This window comes from Macaca mulatta, chromosome 14, assembly GCF_049350105.2.
Source record: "Macaca mulatta isolate MMU2019108-1 chromosome 14, T2T-MMU8v2.0, whole genome shotgun sequence".
NCBI lineage: Eukaryota > Metazoa > Chordata > Mammalia > Primates > Cercopithecidae > Macaca > Macaca mulatta.
The window spans coordinates 16926724-16945827 of record NC_133419.1 but is presented as its reverse complement, the minus strand read 5'-3'; the positions used below and the strand labels follow the sequence as shown (position 1 = coordinate 16945827).

Here is a 19104-nt window from a genome sequence, read left to right as displayed (position 1 = left end):
AACTTGTACTATCTAACTGGCATTTTTGTCACCACTATTTTAGGTCAAAACAGCCTAGAGGCATAGTGTGATTCTTTCGTATAAAGATGAAGTGACTCACCTTTCTCCAACTCATTCTAACACTGGGGATGGGTTTTCACAGCAGTAGAATCATAATTCACAGAAACAGACTGTGGTGCCTGGAAATGTCATTGGAAATAATCTAGACAAAGTCCCTCTTTTTGTATGAAAGAGGATTGATGTTTTCATTCTTATGTTTAGGGATTCAAGTGGCAAGGATGAAGGAAGGACTCGAGATAAACATCACCAATCCACACAGTCACTATTAGGAATATTGTATTTGAACAATGCTATTTTCCATCAGTCATTGGTTGATTCAAATGAAAAATATGATTTACAGAGAATCAGAAAGTTAGAACAGGGCACTCGCAGATTCAGTGTCTTATGAGAGGCACCTTTCTGGTTGACAGACAGCTCCATTTTTTGCTGTGCCCTTCCAAGGCAGAATGGGCAAAGGGACTCTCCAGGTCTGTTTTATGAAGGCATTAATCCCATTAGTGAGAGCTGTACCCTTATAAATTCATTACCTCCTAAAACCATCACTTTGGAGATTAGAATTTTAAACTATGAGAAAAAAAAAACATTACAGTGCTCATAGTCACAATTGTGAAAGAATACAGGTTAATTAAGAAAATGTGTTACCCTCGAAACCCATAAAGCCTTTTATCTAAAGCAGGAATTATTCATAGTTTTTCTTTTCCTCCATCGCGATACCTCTCCTAACATGTCACAGTGTCTCATATGCCACACTTACCACATAGGAATTTCTTGGGTTTTACTTTTATTCTGAAATATTTTCACACAAGGACACTTCACACTGGCAGCCAGAAAACCTAAAATATTCAGTGGTATTTAGCTTCTATAATTGCAATGAATAGTTAAGAATATCCTTGTATCTTATACATCCATTCCAATATAAGGTTATCTCCATGTTTTCTCAACAAGCTGATTCAGTGCTGTAGTCACCAGGAAACAAGAACAGAGACAGATGAAAAGGGCAAATATCCCAGATATACACAGATAAATGTTCATGCACAAGCATTGTAGGTACTATAGTAAAAGCAATTAGACATATATATACACACACATGTAAATGAACACATATTTATTCGAGTCACATACCATATCTTCCATTAATTTTGTCATGCTGACATCTAATAAACACACAGAAATATGGTGTTTTCATTTCTTTATTTACTTGTTTTCCTATTTTATGTTACAGACATAACATTTATGTAGGTGCTTTGGATAACAGGGATGAAACTCAGTACTCCATGCTTGAGCAAAGAACACTCAAAATCTCATACTGGAAGCAATGATTTCATAAACAGGAGATACTAAAATAATGCCTTAAGGAATTGTTTGTTTGTGAGCCACAATGAGGGTCATTTTAGGAGGGCTGAGAATGAGAAAGAAAAGGGAAACTTCCTGGAGAAAGGGATGGAGGAGTGATAGTTGATAATTAGAGCACACAGATGTACTTGAGCAGGGCCCTTTCTTGACATTTGTAACCTAGCAAGGTTGGACTTCACTTCCAAAACGACCTGGACCTGTCCACCTCCAGACCTCTCTAATTGCCAAACCCTCTGCCAAGAATCCCTTCCTCTCCCCAAGTTACATCTTTTCAGATTCGAGACAATATCTCCATCCCAGGAAGAATTTCTCCTGCACATTAGATTTAGACATTTTGCTGTTGGATTATAACCACAGTCTTTTTATATCATTTTTGTTTCCAGGTGTCTTGTGAATTATCTGAGTGCTCAGTTAACTAGTATCTGTTACTTCTCACTAGAATATAAGTATAGAAACTACTGAATTTGCCAAGAAATACAAAGCACCTAAATATGCATAAAAGCAATGAGTATATACTCAGTGAATCTTAGTATAATTGAAATAATCCTGAATTAAATAATGACCAAAACAAAATTCAGTCATTGTCATGTTGATTTTGTATCCTGCATGTTTACCGAATTCATTTATTAGTTCTACCAGGTTTCTGTGAAGTTCTTAGGGTTCTCTGTATATAAGATTGTGTGGTCTTCAACCGGAAAGATTATTTTTTCTTCCTTTCTGATTTGGATACCTTTTATTTATTTTCATTTTTCTTTTCTTTTCTTTCTTTCTTGTGTGTGTGCATGTGTGTAGGCATGTGAGTGTGTGTGTGTGTGTGTGTGAGTGTGCCTAATTGCTCTGGCTAGAAGTCCCAGTACTATGTTGAATAGAAATAGTTAAGAGTGAGCATTCTTCTCTTGTTCCTTATCTTATATGAAAAGTTATCCCCTTTTCATCACTGAGTATGATGTTGGTTGTGGGCTTGAATTATATGGCCTTCATTATGGAGATGCCTTCCTTCCATGTCTACTATGTTGAGAGTTTTTATCATAAAGTGATATTGCATTTTGTCAAATGCTTTTCTGCATTTGAGATGATAATATATCTTTTTCCTTCATTCTGTTAATGTTGTGTATCACATTTATTAATTTGTAGACATGAACCATCTGTGGATAACAGGGATACATTTGCCTGATCATCATAAATGCTTCTTTTAATCGCTATTAAGTATCGATTTACCAGTATTTTGTTGATGATTGCTGCATCTATGTTAATCAGGGATATTGGTCAATAATTTTTTTGTAAAGTAATTGGTTTTGGTATACAGGTAATGCTGACCTTGTAATATAAGTTTGGATATATTTCCTCCTCTTTGATTTTATAAAAGAGTTTTAGAAAAATTGGTATTAGTTTTTCTTTAAACGTTGGGTAGAATTTAGTAATGAAGCAATCAGGATATGGGCATTAATTTAATGCAAATATTTTTTATTACTGACTCCAGATCTTTATGTGTTATTAGTCTGCTCAGATTGTATATTTCATCATGATTTGATCTCAATAGATTATATATGTTTAGGAATTTATCCATTTCTTCTAGGTTATTCAATTTGTTGTCATAAGTTGTTCCTAGTAGTCTCTTATGACCCTCGGTATTTCTGTGGTATCAGTTGCAGTTTCTCCACTGTCATTTCTGATTTTATTTATTTGAATCTTCTCTCTTCTTAGTCTAGTTAAAAACTTGTCCATTTGAGATACACACACACACACACACACATATATATATATATATAATTTGTATAAATTTAAGGGGTGCAAGTCAAGTTTTGCAATAAAGATATATTGCATAGTGGTGAACCCTGGGCTTTTATTGTAACCATCACTCAAATTGTGTACATTGTACTTATTACATAATTTATCATTTCTCACTCTCCTCTCTTCAAAGTCTCCAATGACTACTATTACACACTTTATGTCCACATATACACATTAATAAGCTCCCACCTATAAACAAAAACATGCTTTATTTGACTTTCTGTTTCTGAGCCTTTGATAAATTACAACCTTTTAGCTGGAGGAGGGTTTTGCTTTGAGTGATGCCTGTTGACTGATGAGGGTGATGGTGGCTGAGAATTGGTGTGGCTGTGGCAAGTTCTGAATATAAGGCAATAATGCCTTAATTTTTTTGTTTACCCAAAATTAAATAAGGAACAGTTGTTGACTTTCTGTGTACTTGTGTGGTTTAGATAGTTCCTCTTGGTATTGGTTTTTAATTTTATTCCACTGTGATCCAAGAAGATGCTTGATACGATTTCAATTTTTTGATCTATTGAGACTTGCTTTATGACCAAGGGTGTGGTCAATTTTAGAGAATGTTCTGTGCACAGATGAGAAGCATGTACATTCTGCAGTTGTTGGGTGGAGTATTCTATAGGTAGCTATTTGGTCTATTTGGTTGTGAGTCCAATTTAAGTCCAGAGTTTCTTTGTCAGTTTTCTGCACCAATAATCTGCCTAGTACTGACAGTGGGGTGTTGAAGTCCCCTACTGTTATTGTATGGCTGTTAATCTATTTTCTTAGGACTACTAGTATTTGTTTTATAAATCTGGGCTCTCTGATGTTGGTTGCATATATATTTAGGAGAGTTAAATCTTATTGTTGAATTGAGCCCTTTATCGTTGTGCAGTGCCCTTTGTCTCTTTTTATTATTGTTGATTTAAAGTCTGTTTTATCTGGTACAAGAATAATATGGCAAATCCTGCTCTTTTAAAATATAAAGATGGATGCAGTAAACACTGGAGGCTCCAAAAAGAGGGGAGGAATGGAGTGGGGCAAGGGTTGCAAAACTACCTATTGGGCTCCATGCCCACTATTTGGGTGATGTTCTTATTAAAGCTCAAACCTCAGCAGAACCCAATATACCTATGTAAAAAAACCTACACGTGAACTCCCTGAAGTTAAATTTTTTTTAAAAAATCCACAAATAAAAAACAAAATGCATCATTTATTTGATGAACAGATAAAATTTTTAAAAAATAAACAACAATGAAATTTAAAAATAGAAATCTTCCTTTCACAAAAGATTTCTACAAGCTACTGGCATGTGATGTTTGACAGCGTTTTACCCACAGCAGAATTTTCAAAATTGGAGGCAATCCTCTCCCTGCTGCATCTTTATTAATTAAATTTATGTAATTTCTAAACTTTTTTGTTTTCATGTCAGCTACATCGAACAGATTATCACTTTCATTATCTCTGCAGTTGCTTCTTTCAGTAAAGTCTTGAGTCCTTCAAAGTCATCCACAAAGATTGGAATCTACTTCTTCCAAACTCCTGTTAATATAGACATTTTGGCTGCCTTCCATGAATCATAAATGTTCTTAATGACATCTAGAATGATGAATTATTTCCAGGTTATCAGTTTAATTTGCTTAGATCTATCAGAGGAATCATGGTCTATGGCAGCTCTAACCTTACAGCCTGTATTTCTTAAATAATAATATTTGAAAGTCAAAATTAATCATTGATCCTCAGGCAGCATAGTGGATGTTGCCTTAATATGTATGAAAAGAATATTAATCTTGAGCATCTCCATTAGAGTTGATGAGTAACCAGGTGTATAGTCAAACAACAGTAATATTTCGAAAGGAAGCTTTTCCTTTCTGAGTAGGTCTCAATAATGGGCTTAAAATATTCAGTGACCCATGCTGTAAGCATATGTGCCATCATCCAGACTTTGGTATTATACTTATAAAGCATGTATAAAAAAGATTTACCATCATTTTTTAGGACCCTAGAATTTTCAGAGTGGTAAATGAGTATTGGCTTTAACTTAAAGTCACAGCTTCCTCTAAAAAGAGATCAGCCTGAGCTGTGAAGGTTTTATGTAAGTCATTGACTTATCTCTAGCTATAAAGGTCTTTGGTGACATCTTCTTCCAATATAAGGTTGTTTCTTCTATATTGAAAGTTTGCTGTTTAGTGTAGCCATCAACAATTAGGATAACTTACTGTAGCTTCTACATCAGCTCTTGCTGTTTCATCTTGTGCTTTTATGTTATGGAGTTGACTTATGTCCTTAAACCACAGGAATCAACCTCTGATAGCTTGAATGTTTTTAAATTTGTTTTTATTATGCTTTAAGTTCTAGGGTACACGTGCACAATGTGCAGGTTTGTTACATATGTATACATGAGCCATGTTGGTGTGCTGAACCCATTAACTAGTCATTTACATTAGGTACATTTCTAATGCCATCCCTCCCCCTCCCCTTCCCCCCTCCCCATGACAGGCCCCGGTGTGTGATGTTTCCCTTCCTGTGTCCAACTGTACTCATTGTTCAATTCCCACCTATGAGTGAGAACATGCAGTGTTTGGTTTTCTGTTCTTGTGATAGTTTGCTGAGAATGATGGTTTCCAGCTTCATCCATGTCCCTACAAAGGACATGAACTCATCCTTTTTCATGGCTGCATAGTATTCCATGGCATATATGTGCCACATTTTCTTAATCCAGTCTGTCATTGATGGACATTTTGGTTGGTTCCAAGTCTTTGCTATTGTGAATAATGCCGCAATAAACATAAGTGTGCATGTGTCTTTATAGCAGCATGATTTATAATCGTTTGGGTATATACCCATTAATGGGATGGCTGGGTCAAATGGTATTTCTAGTTCTAGATCCTTGAGGAATTGCCACACTGTCTTCCACAATGGTTGAACTAGTTTACAGTCCCACCAACAGTGTAAAAGTGTTCCTATTTCTCCACATCCTCTCCAGCATCTGTTGTTTCCTGACTTTTTAATGATTGCCATTCTAACTGGTGTGAGATGGTATCTCATTGTGGTTTTGATTTGCATTTCTCTGATGGCAACTGATGATGAGCATTTTTTCATGTGTCCGTTGGCAGCATAAATGTCTTCTTTTGAGAAGTGTCTGTTCATATCCTTTGCCCACTTTTTGATGGGGTTGTTTGTATTTTTCTTGAAAATTTGTTTGAGTTCTTTGTAGGTTCTGGATATTAGCCCTTTGTCAGATGAGCTGATTGCAAAAATTTTCTCCCATTCTGTAGGTTGCCTGTTCACTCTGATGGTAGTTTCTTTTGCTGTGCAGTAGTTCTTCAGTTTAATTAGTTCCCATTTGTCAATTCTGGCTTTTGTTGCCATTGCTTTTGGTGTTTTAGACATGAAGTCCTTGCCCATGCCTATGTCCTGAATTGTATTGCCTACATTTTCTTCTAGGGTTTTTATGATTTTAGGTCTAACATTTAAGTCTCTAATACATCTTGAATTAATTTTTGTGTAAGGTGTAAGGAAGGGATGCAGTTTCAGCTTTCTACATATGGCTAGCCAGTTTTGCCAGCATCATTTATTAAACAGGGAATCCTTTCCCCATTTCTTGTTTTTGTCAGGTTTGTCAAAGACCAGATGGTTGTAGATGTGTGGTATTATTTCTGAGGGCTCTGTTCTGTATGACTTCCTCACCTCTCTCAGCCTTCAAAGAACTGAAGAGAGTTAGGGCTTTGCTCTACATTAGGCTTTGTATTAATGGATATTGTGGCTGTTTTGATCTCCAAGCCAGACCACTGAACCTTTCCCCAAATCAACAACAAGAGTGTTTTATTTCTTATCATTCATGTTCACTGAAGTGGCACTTTAAATTTCATTCAATAATTTATCTTTCTATTTACAACGTGGCAGTTATCCTGGCACAGGTTTTCAGCTTGTCTTTTGTCATGCTTTCCTCACTAAGCTTCATTATTTCTAACTCTATTTAATGTGAGAGATGTGCAATATTTCCTGTTGCTTGAACACTTAAAGGTCATTGCAACGTTATGAACTGGTCTGATTTTGATATTGTTGTGTCTCAGGAAATGGGGAGGCCAAAGGAAAGGGAGAGAGCCAGAATGTCACTTGCGGAAGCAGTCAGAATATATACAACATTTATCAATTAAATTCACTCTCTTTTATGGGTACAGTCCATTGCGCCCCTAAATAATGACAATAGTAACATCAGAGATCACTGATCACAGATCTTCATAATAGATAAAATATTAATGAAAAGATTGAGACATTGTGAGAATTACCAAAATGTGACACAGAGACATGGCATGAGAACATAATGTTGGAAAAATGGTGCCAATTGACTTGCTTGACACAGTGTGGTCCTGAACTTTTAATTTGTGAAGAAAAAAGCAATATCTGTGAAAGGAAATAAAATGATATATGCTTGCATAACTGTAAACTTTTATATTTCCAGTTCATAGCTTGTAAACACTTATTATCATAAATAGTAATGATTTGTAGCACACAATATTAGTTACTGAAATAGATTTTGCAATAATACACATCCTTCTACACATCCTTCAATTTCAATTTTCAAACACACATTTCCTGCATGGTTTTCCACTACAGTACTGGATTGATCTCCCTATGAGGACACAGTTAGGACAGCATAATAAATTAGAGAGAGTGTTCTTTTTCTGAGATTCCAGCAAATAATATTCCACACATTCAGTAATACATTGTTGCGTTGTTTTTTTTTTTTTTTTAAAAAAAAAGAGATAGAAAAACAAATATTTTGCGTTGTAATTAACCTATATTGTTCAAGTCACTAAGAAAATATTTCCAAATTGTTTTGTTATACATTGGCTGTAGAAAGTTATCAACATGCTATTACCTTCATTTTAAAAAATATTACTCGGCTGTTTATTATTGCTTTTGTAACATTCTGGCCTCTATCATCTTATTTTATAACATGCTTTTTAATTAGTGTGAGATATTTTTAAAACATATATTACAAAAAAAATCTAAGTGTATAAAATGTCCAGGGACTATTCTCAACTCTTTACTGTATTAACTTTGTTCACTATCAAACAATCAATAGTATACGTACAATATTCATCTCATTTTACAGATAAGTGAGGCATAGAAAAATTAAGCAACTCATTCAACATGCCACTCACTAGCCAGGTATAGATCTGGCATATAAATCAAAGCAATCTGACTTATTTTCTTTTCCAGTTATCCAGTAATCTATACTTATAATTGAGATACTCTACAGATACACACATCTACATACATTGCGCACTTTTCTGAAACATTTACTATATCCTTTAAGATGGCTTGATGAAATTGATTTTAGCATAAATCTGAAGCTAGTAATAACTGAAAAGTAGTATGACTAGTGTTTAGCAGCACCTTTGAAACTTTTAAATGGTTTTTAAAATATTTCGGGACTATGAAATTCATTTGGCTGCATTAAACCAAGAGCTTGATAAAATCCCTAGTATAAGAGGTTGTGTGTGTGTACTGGTAAGGTTTTTGCAAACTCCCAATTACAGTATGTGATTGAGAAATTAGACGTATCTTGAGATGCTTTATCTCATGAAGAATCTACCTTTGATCTTAGAACATTCTTGGCTGCATCCTTTACATCTTTATTTCTCAAACTATAAATCAATGGATTCAGCACTGGAATGAAAATGGTGTAGAACACTGAGATAATTTTATCAGTGTTTGGAGAATACAGGTAGCTGGGCCGTGAGTAAATAAAGAGGAGAGTCCCTTGATACATCGTCACAGAAGTCAGGTGAGAGGCACATGTAGAAAAGGTCTTCTTCCTCCCACTGGTAGAGTGGATCTTTAAGACTGAGAGAAGAATGAAAAAGTAGGAGATGATGATGATGATAAAACAAATAATTTCCACTGAGCTGCCGTATGTGGAGAGGAGCCACTCATTAATTGTTGTGTCAGTGCAGGATAGTTTAAGTAGGGGAGGGAGGTCACAGAAAAAATGATTAATAACATTTTTGTCACAATATTTCAGAATAAAGGCAAAGGATGTGTGAACCAGGGAACTCATGTTGCCTCCAACGTATGACAAGACAATCAGCCACATACAGATGCCCCTAGACATCACAACTGGGTACAGTAAAGGGTTACAGATGGCGACATAGCGATCATAGGCCATGGCAGCCAGGATGAAGGATTCTGTGTCTGCAAAAGTACAGAAAAAATAAAACTGCAGGGCACACCCATAATAGGAAATAGATTTATTCTCCGAGAGGAAATTGACCAGCATCTTGGGAACAATGACTGAGGAATAGCAAAGGTCTACAAATGATAGGTTGCTAAGGAAAAAATACATGGGGGTTTGAAGGTGAGGATCAATCCTGATCAACAGTATCAATCCAATGTTCCCTATTAGAATTATACCATATAATGTCAGAAATATGAGGAACAGGACAATCTGCAGTTCAGGGCAAGTTGGAAAACCTAACACAATAAACTCAGTCACCAAGGTGTAGTTTCCATCTGTAAATTCCATCTTCTGTTTTGTTTTCCTTTTATGAGAAATTCTAATATCCTAAAATGTTCTATTGATGAAAAAAGAAAAATAACTAGTTGTAATTATAAAGTTATTTTGTTTAAAAAAATAAATAAATAGGCAATAAAATAAAGCAAGTTCAAACTTTTTTGAACTGTAAACTCTGAGAAATATATTTCAGAGTTTAGTAATATCATATTTAATGGTTGCAGGTTACATTTTATTTGATTACTATTTCTTCCATTGAACGGTTGACTTCCTATGCACATGGATCATGTCTGAGTTCCTTACTATTTTGTACCCAAAATATTAAACAATAACTGGCCTAGAGTATTAAAAAAGTAATAAATTAATGAACAGACTGATGATCATATTAAGTAAAGAAAATACGTATATTATTAAAAATGAACTGACTTACAGAATGTTCCTTCAAATAAGAATTTTAGAACAATCTGCTTTTTGTTTTCAGGATTTGATAGATACTGGTATGCTATGTCTCTTGACTGAGTGAATAGAGTGGTGTAATGAAATATGCCAGCTAATTTTTTTTTTTTTTTTTTTTACTATAAAGCAGGTTTAGTGAAATAAAAACAAATGTCAGTAAATACCAGCTCTGAGGATATTTTTCCAGAAAAGAGCTTAGTGTAATTCCATAAACCCTATTCACATACTACACCAAGCAGATAAAGTTAGTTAACTACTTGTTTCTATACTTCTGGCCTTTATCAAAATCACTGGCTTCCAGGAAATGCTCAATGAACATTAGTGGACTGACCAAGTAAAGTAAGCCAAACATTTAGTTATATGTTAACTTCCAATTAAATAACATTACTGTATATAGCATTATCACTGATTAAATTTTATAAGTAAACAACAATTGTCACATTTATTGTTATGGTAGTATAATACAAAGTGATGAGTCAGAAAATCTGTTAAAGACTGTTGCAGACTGCTTCTAAGGTCTCAAAACACACAATTATAAACATTTTTAACTTGACTTTGAAGTACAAATAATTTGATTTGGGCCATGTTGGAAGTATTAAAAAAAAAAAAAAAAACAAGCGAAGTATCAATCTCTGTAGTTCATGTTGAAAGAGCCAAGATGGGAATTAAAAATATTTCTGAGTCACTGCCTCATTTACATAATACATATTATGACAATGACAGTGCTACAGACACTTTGTTTATCTCATGTAGGCAATAAAACTAGCCAATGACATAGACACTGAGAAGCCTACTGATAATCAGAAGGGTTAATCACGTGCTCAAAGTGCTGCCTTATGTTATCACCTCAAAGTGTGTGAATGAGATGCAGCACTACAGTAGGACTGTGGTTATTCTTACTTTGCTTGTTTGAAAAGTAGTCATGGTATTTAGAAAACATAAGACATAACTTCAATTTCGGAGGAATTTGATTAGATGCCCATCTTGGCTGCATGGGGGCTGTGTGACCTTGTGCAACTTCATATAAATTATCCTAATATGTACTATAACAATGATAATAAATATCTCATAGTGTTTCTGTGTGGATTACATAGGGAAAATTATCTCCCCCCCTTTCTGTCCCTTTATCTACCTACTTATCTTTCCATGTGTGATTCTTTAGAGAGACTGACATACAGTAGGTAACATCAAAAATTAGTTTTGATTGCTACACTGCCATTTTATTCTTAGCTTATGACTAGGGCTACCTGTCAAATTTTACTAACAATAATTGTCACCTGTATAACGCTTATTATGTGCAATGCAATATTAACACTTCACCTATAACTCATTTAATAGTCACCAAAAAACTAACAAAATTACCATGCAGTTACTATCATTATGATTTTTTTTTTTATAGATGAAGGAAACTAAGAAACAGAGAATTTGAGATTTAGGATGTGATGGAAACAGGATTAGAACCCAAGATTCTGACTCCAAAGCCACATGATACACTGGTTCTCTATAAACAAGATTCTTATTATTAGCTCTATATTTTGGATGAAAACATTAATGCTTAGGCTGGTATCTCAAGATCATTCAACATGTAATTGACCAGTGTAATTCAAAGCCAGTGTGTATGAAATCAAAGCCCATGAAAACAAGTGTGAGGATGGGGAGAATATTAACAGTATGACCATTCTATGGTTCACATACTTCCCAAAAATGCAGGGCATGTATTCTTGGCAACTTCATGTTGGTCATCCCTTCTTATAGTCTAAAAATTCTATTTAGAGAAACATCAAAAGGAAGAGAAGAGGCATGAGGATAGTGGTAGGAAAATACAGTCATTCTTGGATTCTTTTAAAAAGGAATTAACAAATAGATCTCATTAAAATACAATGATTCATTAAGTTCTTTCCAAACATATAACAAAACAATCTTGTGTTATAAAATAAATGAATTCAAATTATAAGGTAGGTAGCTATGCTTCGGTTCTCCTATGAGTAACAAAAGGTTTCTTTAAACAAAAGGCATTTTACATCCTGCGGAAGCTATACCAGAAAGGGTGATACAAGATAGATTACCTCGTCGGTGCAATATTGAATGATAAATGTACTCTCAAAACTATTTGTACTCAAATCAGTGGTTCTTGCTCTCAGACCAACAAAAGTTGATTTTTTTTTTTTCACCATTAAAGCCAGTCCAGCAACCACAGAAGCTACTTACTGAGGAAGGAACTGTTTCCAGTTGCTTAAGGGAATCATTTCACCAGTAAAACCAAGGGCTTTTACATGCATTCTTATGTCACTGGGGACCTAGTAATTGAAGGATTCCAAACATGTTAATTTCTGAGAGACTCCGAGGGAATAGTTAACAGGCTTATTGGCAATGTAAATATTTTCCCTAAAAACATATTCATAATTTTAATGGAAATGCTGTTGTGTTAATTTGGAGATTAATTTCCATTTTTAGTAATATTGAGGAGGTTGTTTTTAACACTTGGCATCCTACAAAGGACCTTTTTTATTGTGGAGGTTCTTTGCAAATAGTCCAAATATTTAAAAATGTAACTATTGCCATTTAAATTATTTCAAAAACCACATGGAAACTCTAAAAACACTACTTATGATTACTAGTACTGAAAATTAATAAATTATTTTTGTGGCATTGAAAGCTTCTGTAGAACTTAGTATCAACAAGTGTTTTCTGACAAGACAGAGGATTTATTGCACCTGGCACCAAAGCGTATCAGGACAACGGCAAGATCATTTCAGTAAATACAGGTTGTCATCATCAACTTCGTTATTCTGATATAGATTGTATATGATAGGTTCAAACAACCGTATTTAATAGCTAATTGTAATTAGTGCAACTCCACCCATTATAGTCTCTATTTTTTCACAGTATAATACAGGTTGATTAATCATGCCTATACCTGGAGAATCATAGCGGAAATATTCTTAAAACTTATATCCATGGCAAAGATCCATTTATGAATCTACTAAAACATGGTCAGAAAACCTCAGCTTGATTATTTTTTAGGAAAATAATGTCACAACTTCCATCCACTGTGTACGTTCTAACTATTGAAAAAATCTCCATTACTGTGAGTTCAAATCTGAATTTATATTTCCTCTTTATTTGTGGTATGATCCTTCTACCTAAGTGCACACAATTTTTTTTTTATTATTATACTTTAAGTTCTAGGGTACATGTGCACAATGTGCAGGTTTGTTACCTATGTATACAGGTGCCATGTTGGTGTGCTGCACCCATTAACTTGTCATTTACATTAGGTATATCTCCTAATGCTATCCCTCCCCACCTCACCCTTCCCACAATAGGACCCGGTGTGTGATGTTCCCCTTCCTGTGTCCAAGTGATCTCATTGTTTAATTCCCACCTATGAGTGAGAACATGTGGTGTTTGGTTTTCTGTTCTTGTGATAGTTTGCTGAGAATGATGGTTTCCAGTTGCATCCATGTCCCTACAAAGGACATGAACTCATCCTTTTTTATGACTGTATAGTATTCCATGGTGTATATGTACCACATTTTCTTAATCCAGTCTGTCATTGATGGACATTTTGGTTGGTTCCAAGTCTTTGCTGTTGTGAATAGTGCCGCAATAAACATACGTGTGCATGTGTCTTTAGAGTAGCATGATCTACAATCTTCTGGGTATATACCTATGATGTAAATATCAATAGTTTATTCACTGTCATTGCAGAATAGAATTCCACTGGATGATCATACCATAATTTGCTTATGCATTCCCCTGCTGATGAGATTTGATTGTTTCCATGTTTTGGTATTGTACATGGAGTGGCTGTGTGTATTCATAAACATGGCTTACATTTGACATATATTTTCGTTTCTTTTGGATAAGTGTTTGGGTCATATTATAGAATTTATTTATATTTTAGGGAATTGTCAATATGTTTTCTGAAGTACTTATATCCTTTTACATTCTCTCCAACAGTGTATGAGAGTAAAAATACTTCTACACCTTTGCCAAAACTTGACACTGTTAAAATTTTCAAATTTGCCACAGTCATTGGTAAGTTCTGAATTTTTATTCGTATATCTTTAATGAATAAAATGGTGTGCATGTTTTTAAGTGCTTATTGAATACTTAGAAGTGATTTTTGGCTGAGTGTTTAATAAACTCATTTATTTCTTACAGGATTGTCTTCTTATGATTGGATGGCAAGTGTTCTTTACACATTTTGTATACAAACTCTTACTCAGAAATATTAAGAAATAATTTTTAACCACTGTTTAGTTTTCTTTTTTATTTTATTAATGCTATTATTTGAAGAAAAAGAGCTGTTAGTTTGGGTTTAATTTAATACATATATTTAGGAATTATGCTTTCTCAGTACTCTTTTAGAAGTGTATAATAATCTTTATATCCCTATGATTTTCTTTTATGATTTTTTTCTAGACCTTACTATACTTTAGATGTTACTTTCATGTCTATGATCCATTTTGAGTGGATGTTTGCATTTAATGTGAAGTCAAGTTTGATGTCCGTTTAGTCCCTATGTAGATATCTGCTCTTGCACGGTTTGTTGAAAAGCCTTTTCATTCCCCATGGATTATCCTAGCATCTTTGTCAAAAATCAGCTAATTATCTCTATATTATCTTATATATATAAGATAATATACACTATTAATATATTATTAACATGATATAAATATATTAATATGCAATATATTATATAATTCTGATTTATATATATTTTTTCTGGACTCTTTACTTCATTCCATTGATCTATATATTTAGGTACCTTAAGATATTCTAGGTAAACATTCATAACACTTACCTAAAGTAGCAACTTATCCTCTAATATTTTCAAGTTTACTTTCCCTCACTTCGTTGCATTGGCTAGAACCTCCTGCACAAGGTAACGTGCATATTTTTCTAATTGATATATAATTGTTATACATATTTATGAGCTGTATGTGGTATTTTCATACGTGGATACATTGTGTAATGATCACATCCAGTGTGATTGGGATATTCATCACCTGAAACTATTATCATTTATTTATGTTGGCATTATCTTAACACTTCTCCTCCAGCTATTTTGAAATATACAACACATTATCTTTAACTGTAGTTGCCCTAATGTGCTATCAAGCACCAGAACTTATTCCTTCTATCTCTCTGTACTTTTCTGCCCATAAGCCAAACACTCCTCATGCTCCCTTTCTCCCATCCCATCCCAGTCTTTGGCAACCACCATTCTATTCTTTACTTCCATGGAATCAAATTTTGGTAGGTCTACATATGAGTGAGATAATACAACATTTGTCTCTTTGTGCCTGGCTTAGTTCACTTAACATAATAACCTCCAGTTTCTTCAATTTTTCTGCAAATCACAGGATTTCATTCCCCATCCCACCCCTTTTCTTCCTAGCCTCTGCTTCTGTGGAAATCCAATTTCTCCAACACCATTTATTGAAAAGGCTGCTTTTCCACCAATGAACTTCCTTGGCACTCATGTTAAAAATCATTTGAACATATATGTGAGAAGTTATTTCTGGGCTCAAAAACAAACAACAGAAAAAATACAGCATGGGCTGGGCGTGGTGGCTCACGCCTGTAATCCCAGCTCTTTGGGAGGCAAAGGTGGGCAGATCACCTGAGGTCGGGAGTTCAAGACCAGCCTGACCAACAGGGAGAAACCTCGCCTCTACTAAAAATACAAAATTAGCTGGGCGTGGTGGTGGATGCCTGTAATCCCAGTTACTCAGGAGGCTGAGGCAGTAGAATCGCTTGAACCCAGGAGGGAGAGGTTGAGGTGAGCTGAAATCGTGCCATTGTACTCCAGCCTTGGCAACAAGAAACTATGTCTCAAAAAAAAAAAAAAAAAAAAAAAAATGATTTCAAGAGTCCCAATCTAGCCTCAAAATGAAGGGTATGGAAGGGTGTGATTGGAGCAGAAAGATAGTAGCTTAAAAACCAGCATAATGAGAAAGTTAGAAGCTTCTTTCCAAGCCATCTGGAAATATGCAATACATTCTTATAAACTAAAATTTCTGTACTGTACTATCAAACACTAGAACTCATTTATTACGTCTTTCTGTATTTTTGTACCCAATTATCAACTCCTCTTCATTCCCCATCCCACCCCTTTTCTTCCTAGCCTCTGCTAACCACCTTTATACTCTCCACCTTCATGAGATTCCTTTTGTGTGTATGTGTGATGGAGTCTCATTCTATTGCCCAGGTTGGAGTACAGAGGCAGGATCATGGCTCACTGCTACCTCCGCCTCCTAGTTTCAAGCGATTCTCCTGCTCAGTCTCCCAAGTAGCTGGGACTACAAGCATGCACCACCACACTCAGCTAATTTTTGTATTTTTAGTAGAGATGGGATTTCACCATTTTTGCCAGGCTGGTTTCAAACTACTGGCTTCAAGTGATCCGCCTGACTCATCCTCCCAAAGTGCTGGAATTACAGGTGTGAGTCACCACAACCGGCCAAGATTTTCTTTTTTATTCCTACATATAAGTGAGGGCATGTAATATTTGTCATTCTGCTCCTGGCTTATTTCACCTAATAACTGACCTGCAATATCATCAATTTTTGTTGCAGTGGAGAGGATTTTATTCTTTTTTAGGCTGAAAAATACTTCTTAGTGTGTGTATACCACAGTTTTTTAATTGAAACAAATTTTTAAACAACATTTTTAAAATGTCTCGGAATGTGAAAATTTAGGCATACTGTAACCACTTTATTCTTTTCTATTTCCCATTTATGTATGTACAAGAGTGAAAAAAAACAGCAATCAATGTGTGTATAAATCTATAACGTCAACAAATGTAAAATGAAAATGTCAAATGGTAAGAAAAGATAGCATAATAACAATTTGTGAACAGAAATTCCAAGACCTTATTTTGAAGACTATCTGTCAGATTCATTCATTGAATATTAATCTATCACTTGCAACTACGCAATGATTAAAATCTTTGCAGCACTTGACCATGTGTGCATGTGTCTTTCTGAATGCGTGTCCGTCTCAAGAAAAGAAAGGGAGAGACAGGGCTAGAAAATTTGGAGCAGAATGAAAGAGAATAAAAGAATAGCTGTAATTGATGCATACTAATCAGAGTCTTCTTGATAGCATATTTTGGCACAAACTCTCACATTCTTTAAATATACTCATGCACGTGTGTGTGTGTATGAGAGAGAGAGAGAGAAAGAGAGAGGAGGTAAAAGACGGAGAGTTTAGAATTCCTATTAAACCTATAGTCCTAAAATTTGATTTTTCCTGATTACTCCAAGAAGTAGTTCAGTGAATACAAAGGAGAAATATATATTAAACTTACAGCATTTCTCACCTATGTGATATTTAACAATTCCTTAAAAATCATAAATGGTGAAAAATAATGCATAAGAAAAAATGAATGGATAATAGAAATTATTTTATATTTCCAGTTTCGTGTATCATTGTGGCTTTAGTCTGTAAACATAGATTCCATTTGTTTTTCTAGATAAGATTTCACTTAAAAATATTCATTATTTTGGAGAACCTAACAAAGATATACAGAATCATAGTAGAGTCAACATGCCATGGTCTTGAATCAGTTTGGTAATTTACTTTATCCCTAACTGGATACAAATATTTAAGTATTAACAAAATGTGTTTACTGAGAAAATATTCTAATAAAAAATGTAGGTATAAACCAGACTTTGAAAGTAACTAAAACATGCTCTTTAATTCAGATTTTTAGTCAAACAATCACAGAAATGAAGAGATCCCTTTCCTGGTGAATACATTCTTTAAAGCCTTCTTTACTTCCTTATTCCTGAGGCTGTAGATCAGAGGATTCAACATGGGGATCACCACTGTGTAAAATACGGAAGCCACTTTGTCCCGATTCAGGGAGTAGCTGGAGCTAGGTCTCAGGTAAGTATAGATGGAGGTGGTGTAGAACAGAATTATGGCTGTCAGGTGAGAGGCACACGTGGAGAAAGCTCTGTGCCTCCCCTCGCCTGAATGCATAGAAAAAATTGAGAAGAGAACATATGAGTAGGACGTGAGGATGACAAGCAGAGTCCCCACAATAGTCACACCAGCCAAAGTAGAACTTATGCTTTCTTTCAGGATTGTGTCAGAACAAGAGAGCTTGAAAAGCGGGGGGCTGTCACAGAAGAAGTGATGGATGACATTGGAGCCACAGAATGGCAAACTGCTGACATGACTTGTGTTGACCATGGAGTTCAGCAACCCTGCAGCAAAAGCCCCGGCTGCCATTTTTAGGCAGACTGTCCTGGACATGATCAAGGAGTAAAGCAGCGGGCGACATATGGCCACGTACCGGTCATAGGCCATAACCCAAAGAGGATGCATTCGGTTGTCGCCAGGGCGATAAAGAAGTACATCTGTAGGAAGCAGCCAGCAAAAGAGATGGTTTTCTTCTCTGATAATAAGTCTGCCAACATCTTTGGGGTGATGGTGGTTGAGTAACAAACGTCCACAAAGGACAGGTTAGCCAGGAAGAAATACATGGGTGTGTGAAGCCAGGAATCGATCCTGATTAGGAGGATCATCCCGATATTCCCCAGTGCTGTAAGTGTGTAAATCACAAGAAAAAACAGAAAAAGGATAATCTGAAGCTCCAGTGTGTCTGCTAATCCTAATAGGATGAACTCAGTCAGTGAGGTATAATTTTTTCTGGTCATTTATGAGAAATATATTTTGTGTAAACTTTGTATTAGCTGCAAATATTTTCCTCTCTAAAAGTTTACAAACAAAAAAAGAAGTGTTGATAGGACAGTCACATATGGCAAAGAAATAAACAAAAACCTAGAATAATATGTCATAATTACTGGACTAACTGAAGTAAGAGGAATATTAGAGGACCCATGGATAAGCATTTGCATGTAATAAATCATTGATTGTATTGAACTGGAGTTGTAGGTTTCTCAAATCACTGGCTCAAGTCCACA

The 19104-nt window shown here is 35.0% G+C and overlaps 2 protein-coding genes across 2 annotated transcripts; both read right to left on the bottom strand.

Annotated features, from left to right (window-relative positions):
- Positions 1-8770: 8770 nt before the first annotated feature.
- OR5I1 (olfactory receptor, family 5, subfamily I, member 1) lies at positions 8771-9715 on the bottom strand. The gene has a single exon (NM_001194047.2). It carries the CDS (start codon positions 9713-9715, stop codon positions 8771-8773), a length of 945 nt encoding a protein of 314 aa, NP_001180976.2.
- An 8178-nt stretch (positions 9716-17893) lies between these two features.
- OR5F1 (olfactory receptor, family 5, subfamily F, member 1) lies at positions 17894-18837 on the bottom strand. Its single transcript, NM_001194272.3, is given in 2 exon segments — positions 17894-18486; positions 18489-18837. Coding segments are annotated over 2 exon segments (942 nt in total).
- Between the last annotated feature and the right edge of the window lie 267 nt (positions 18838-19104).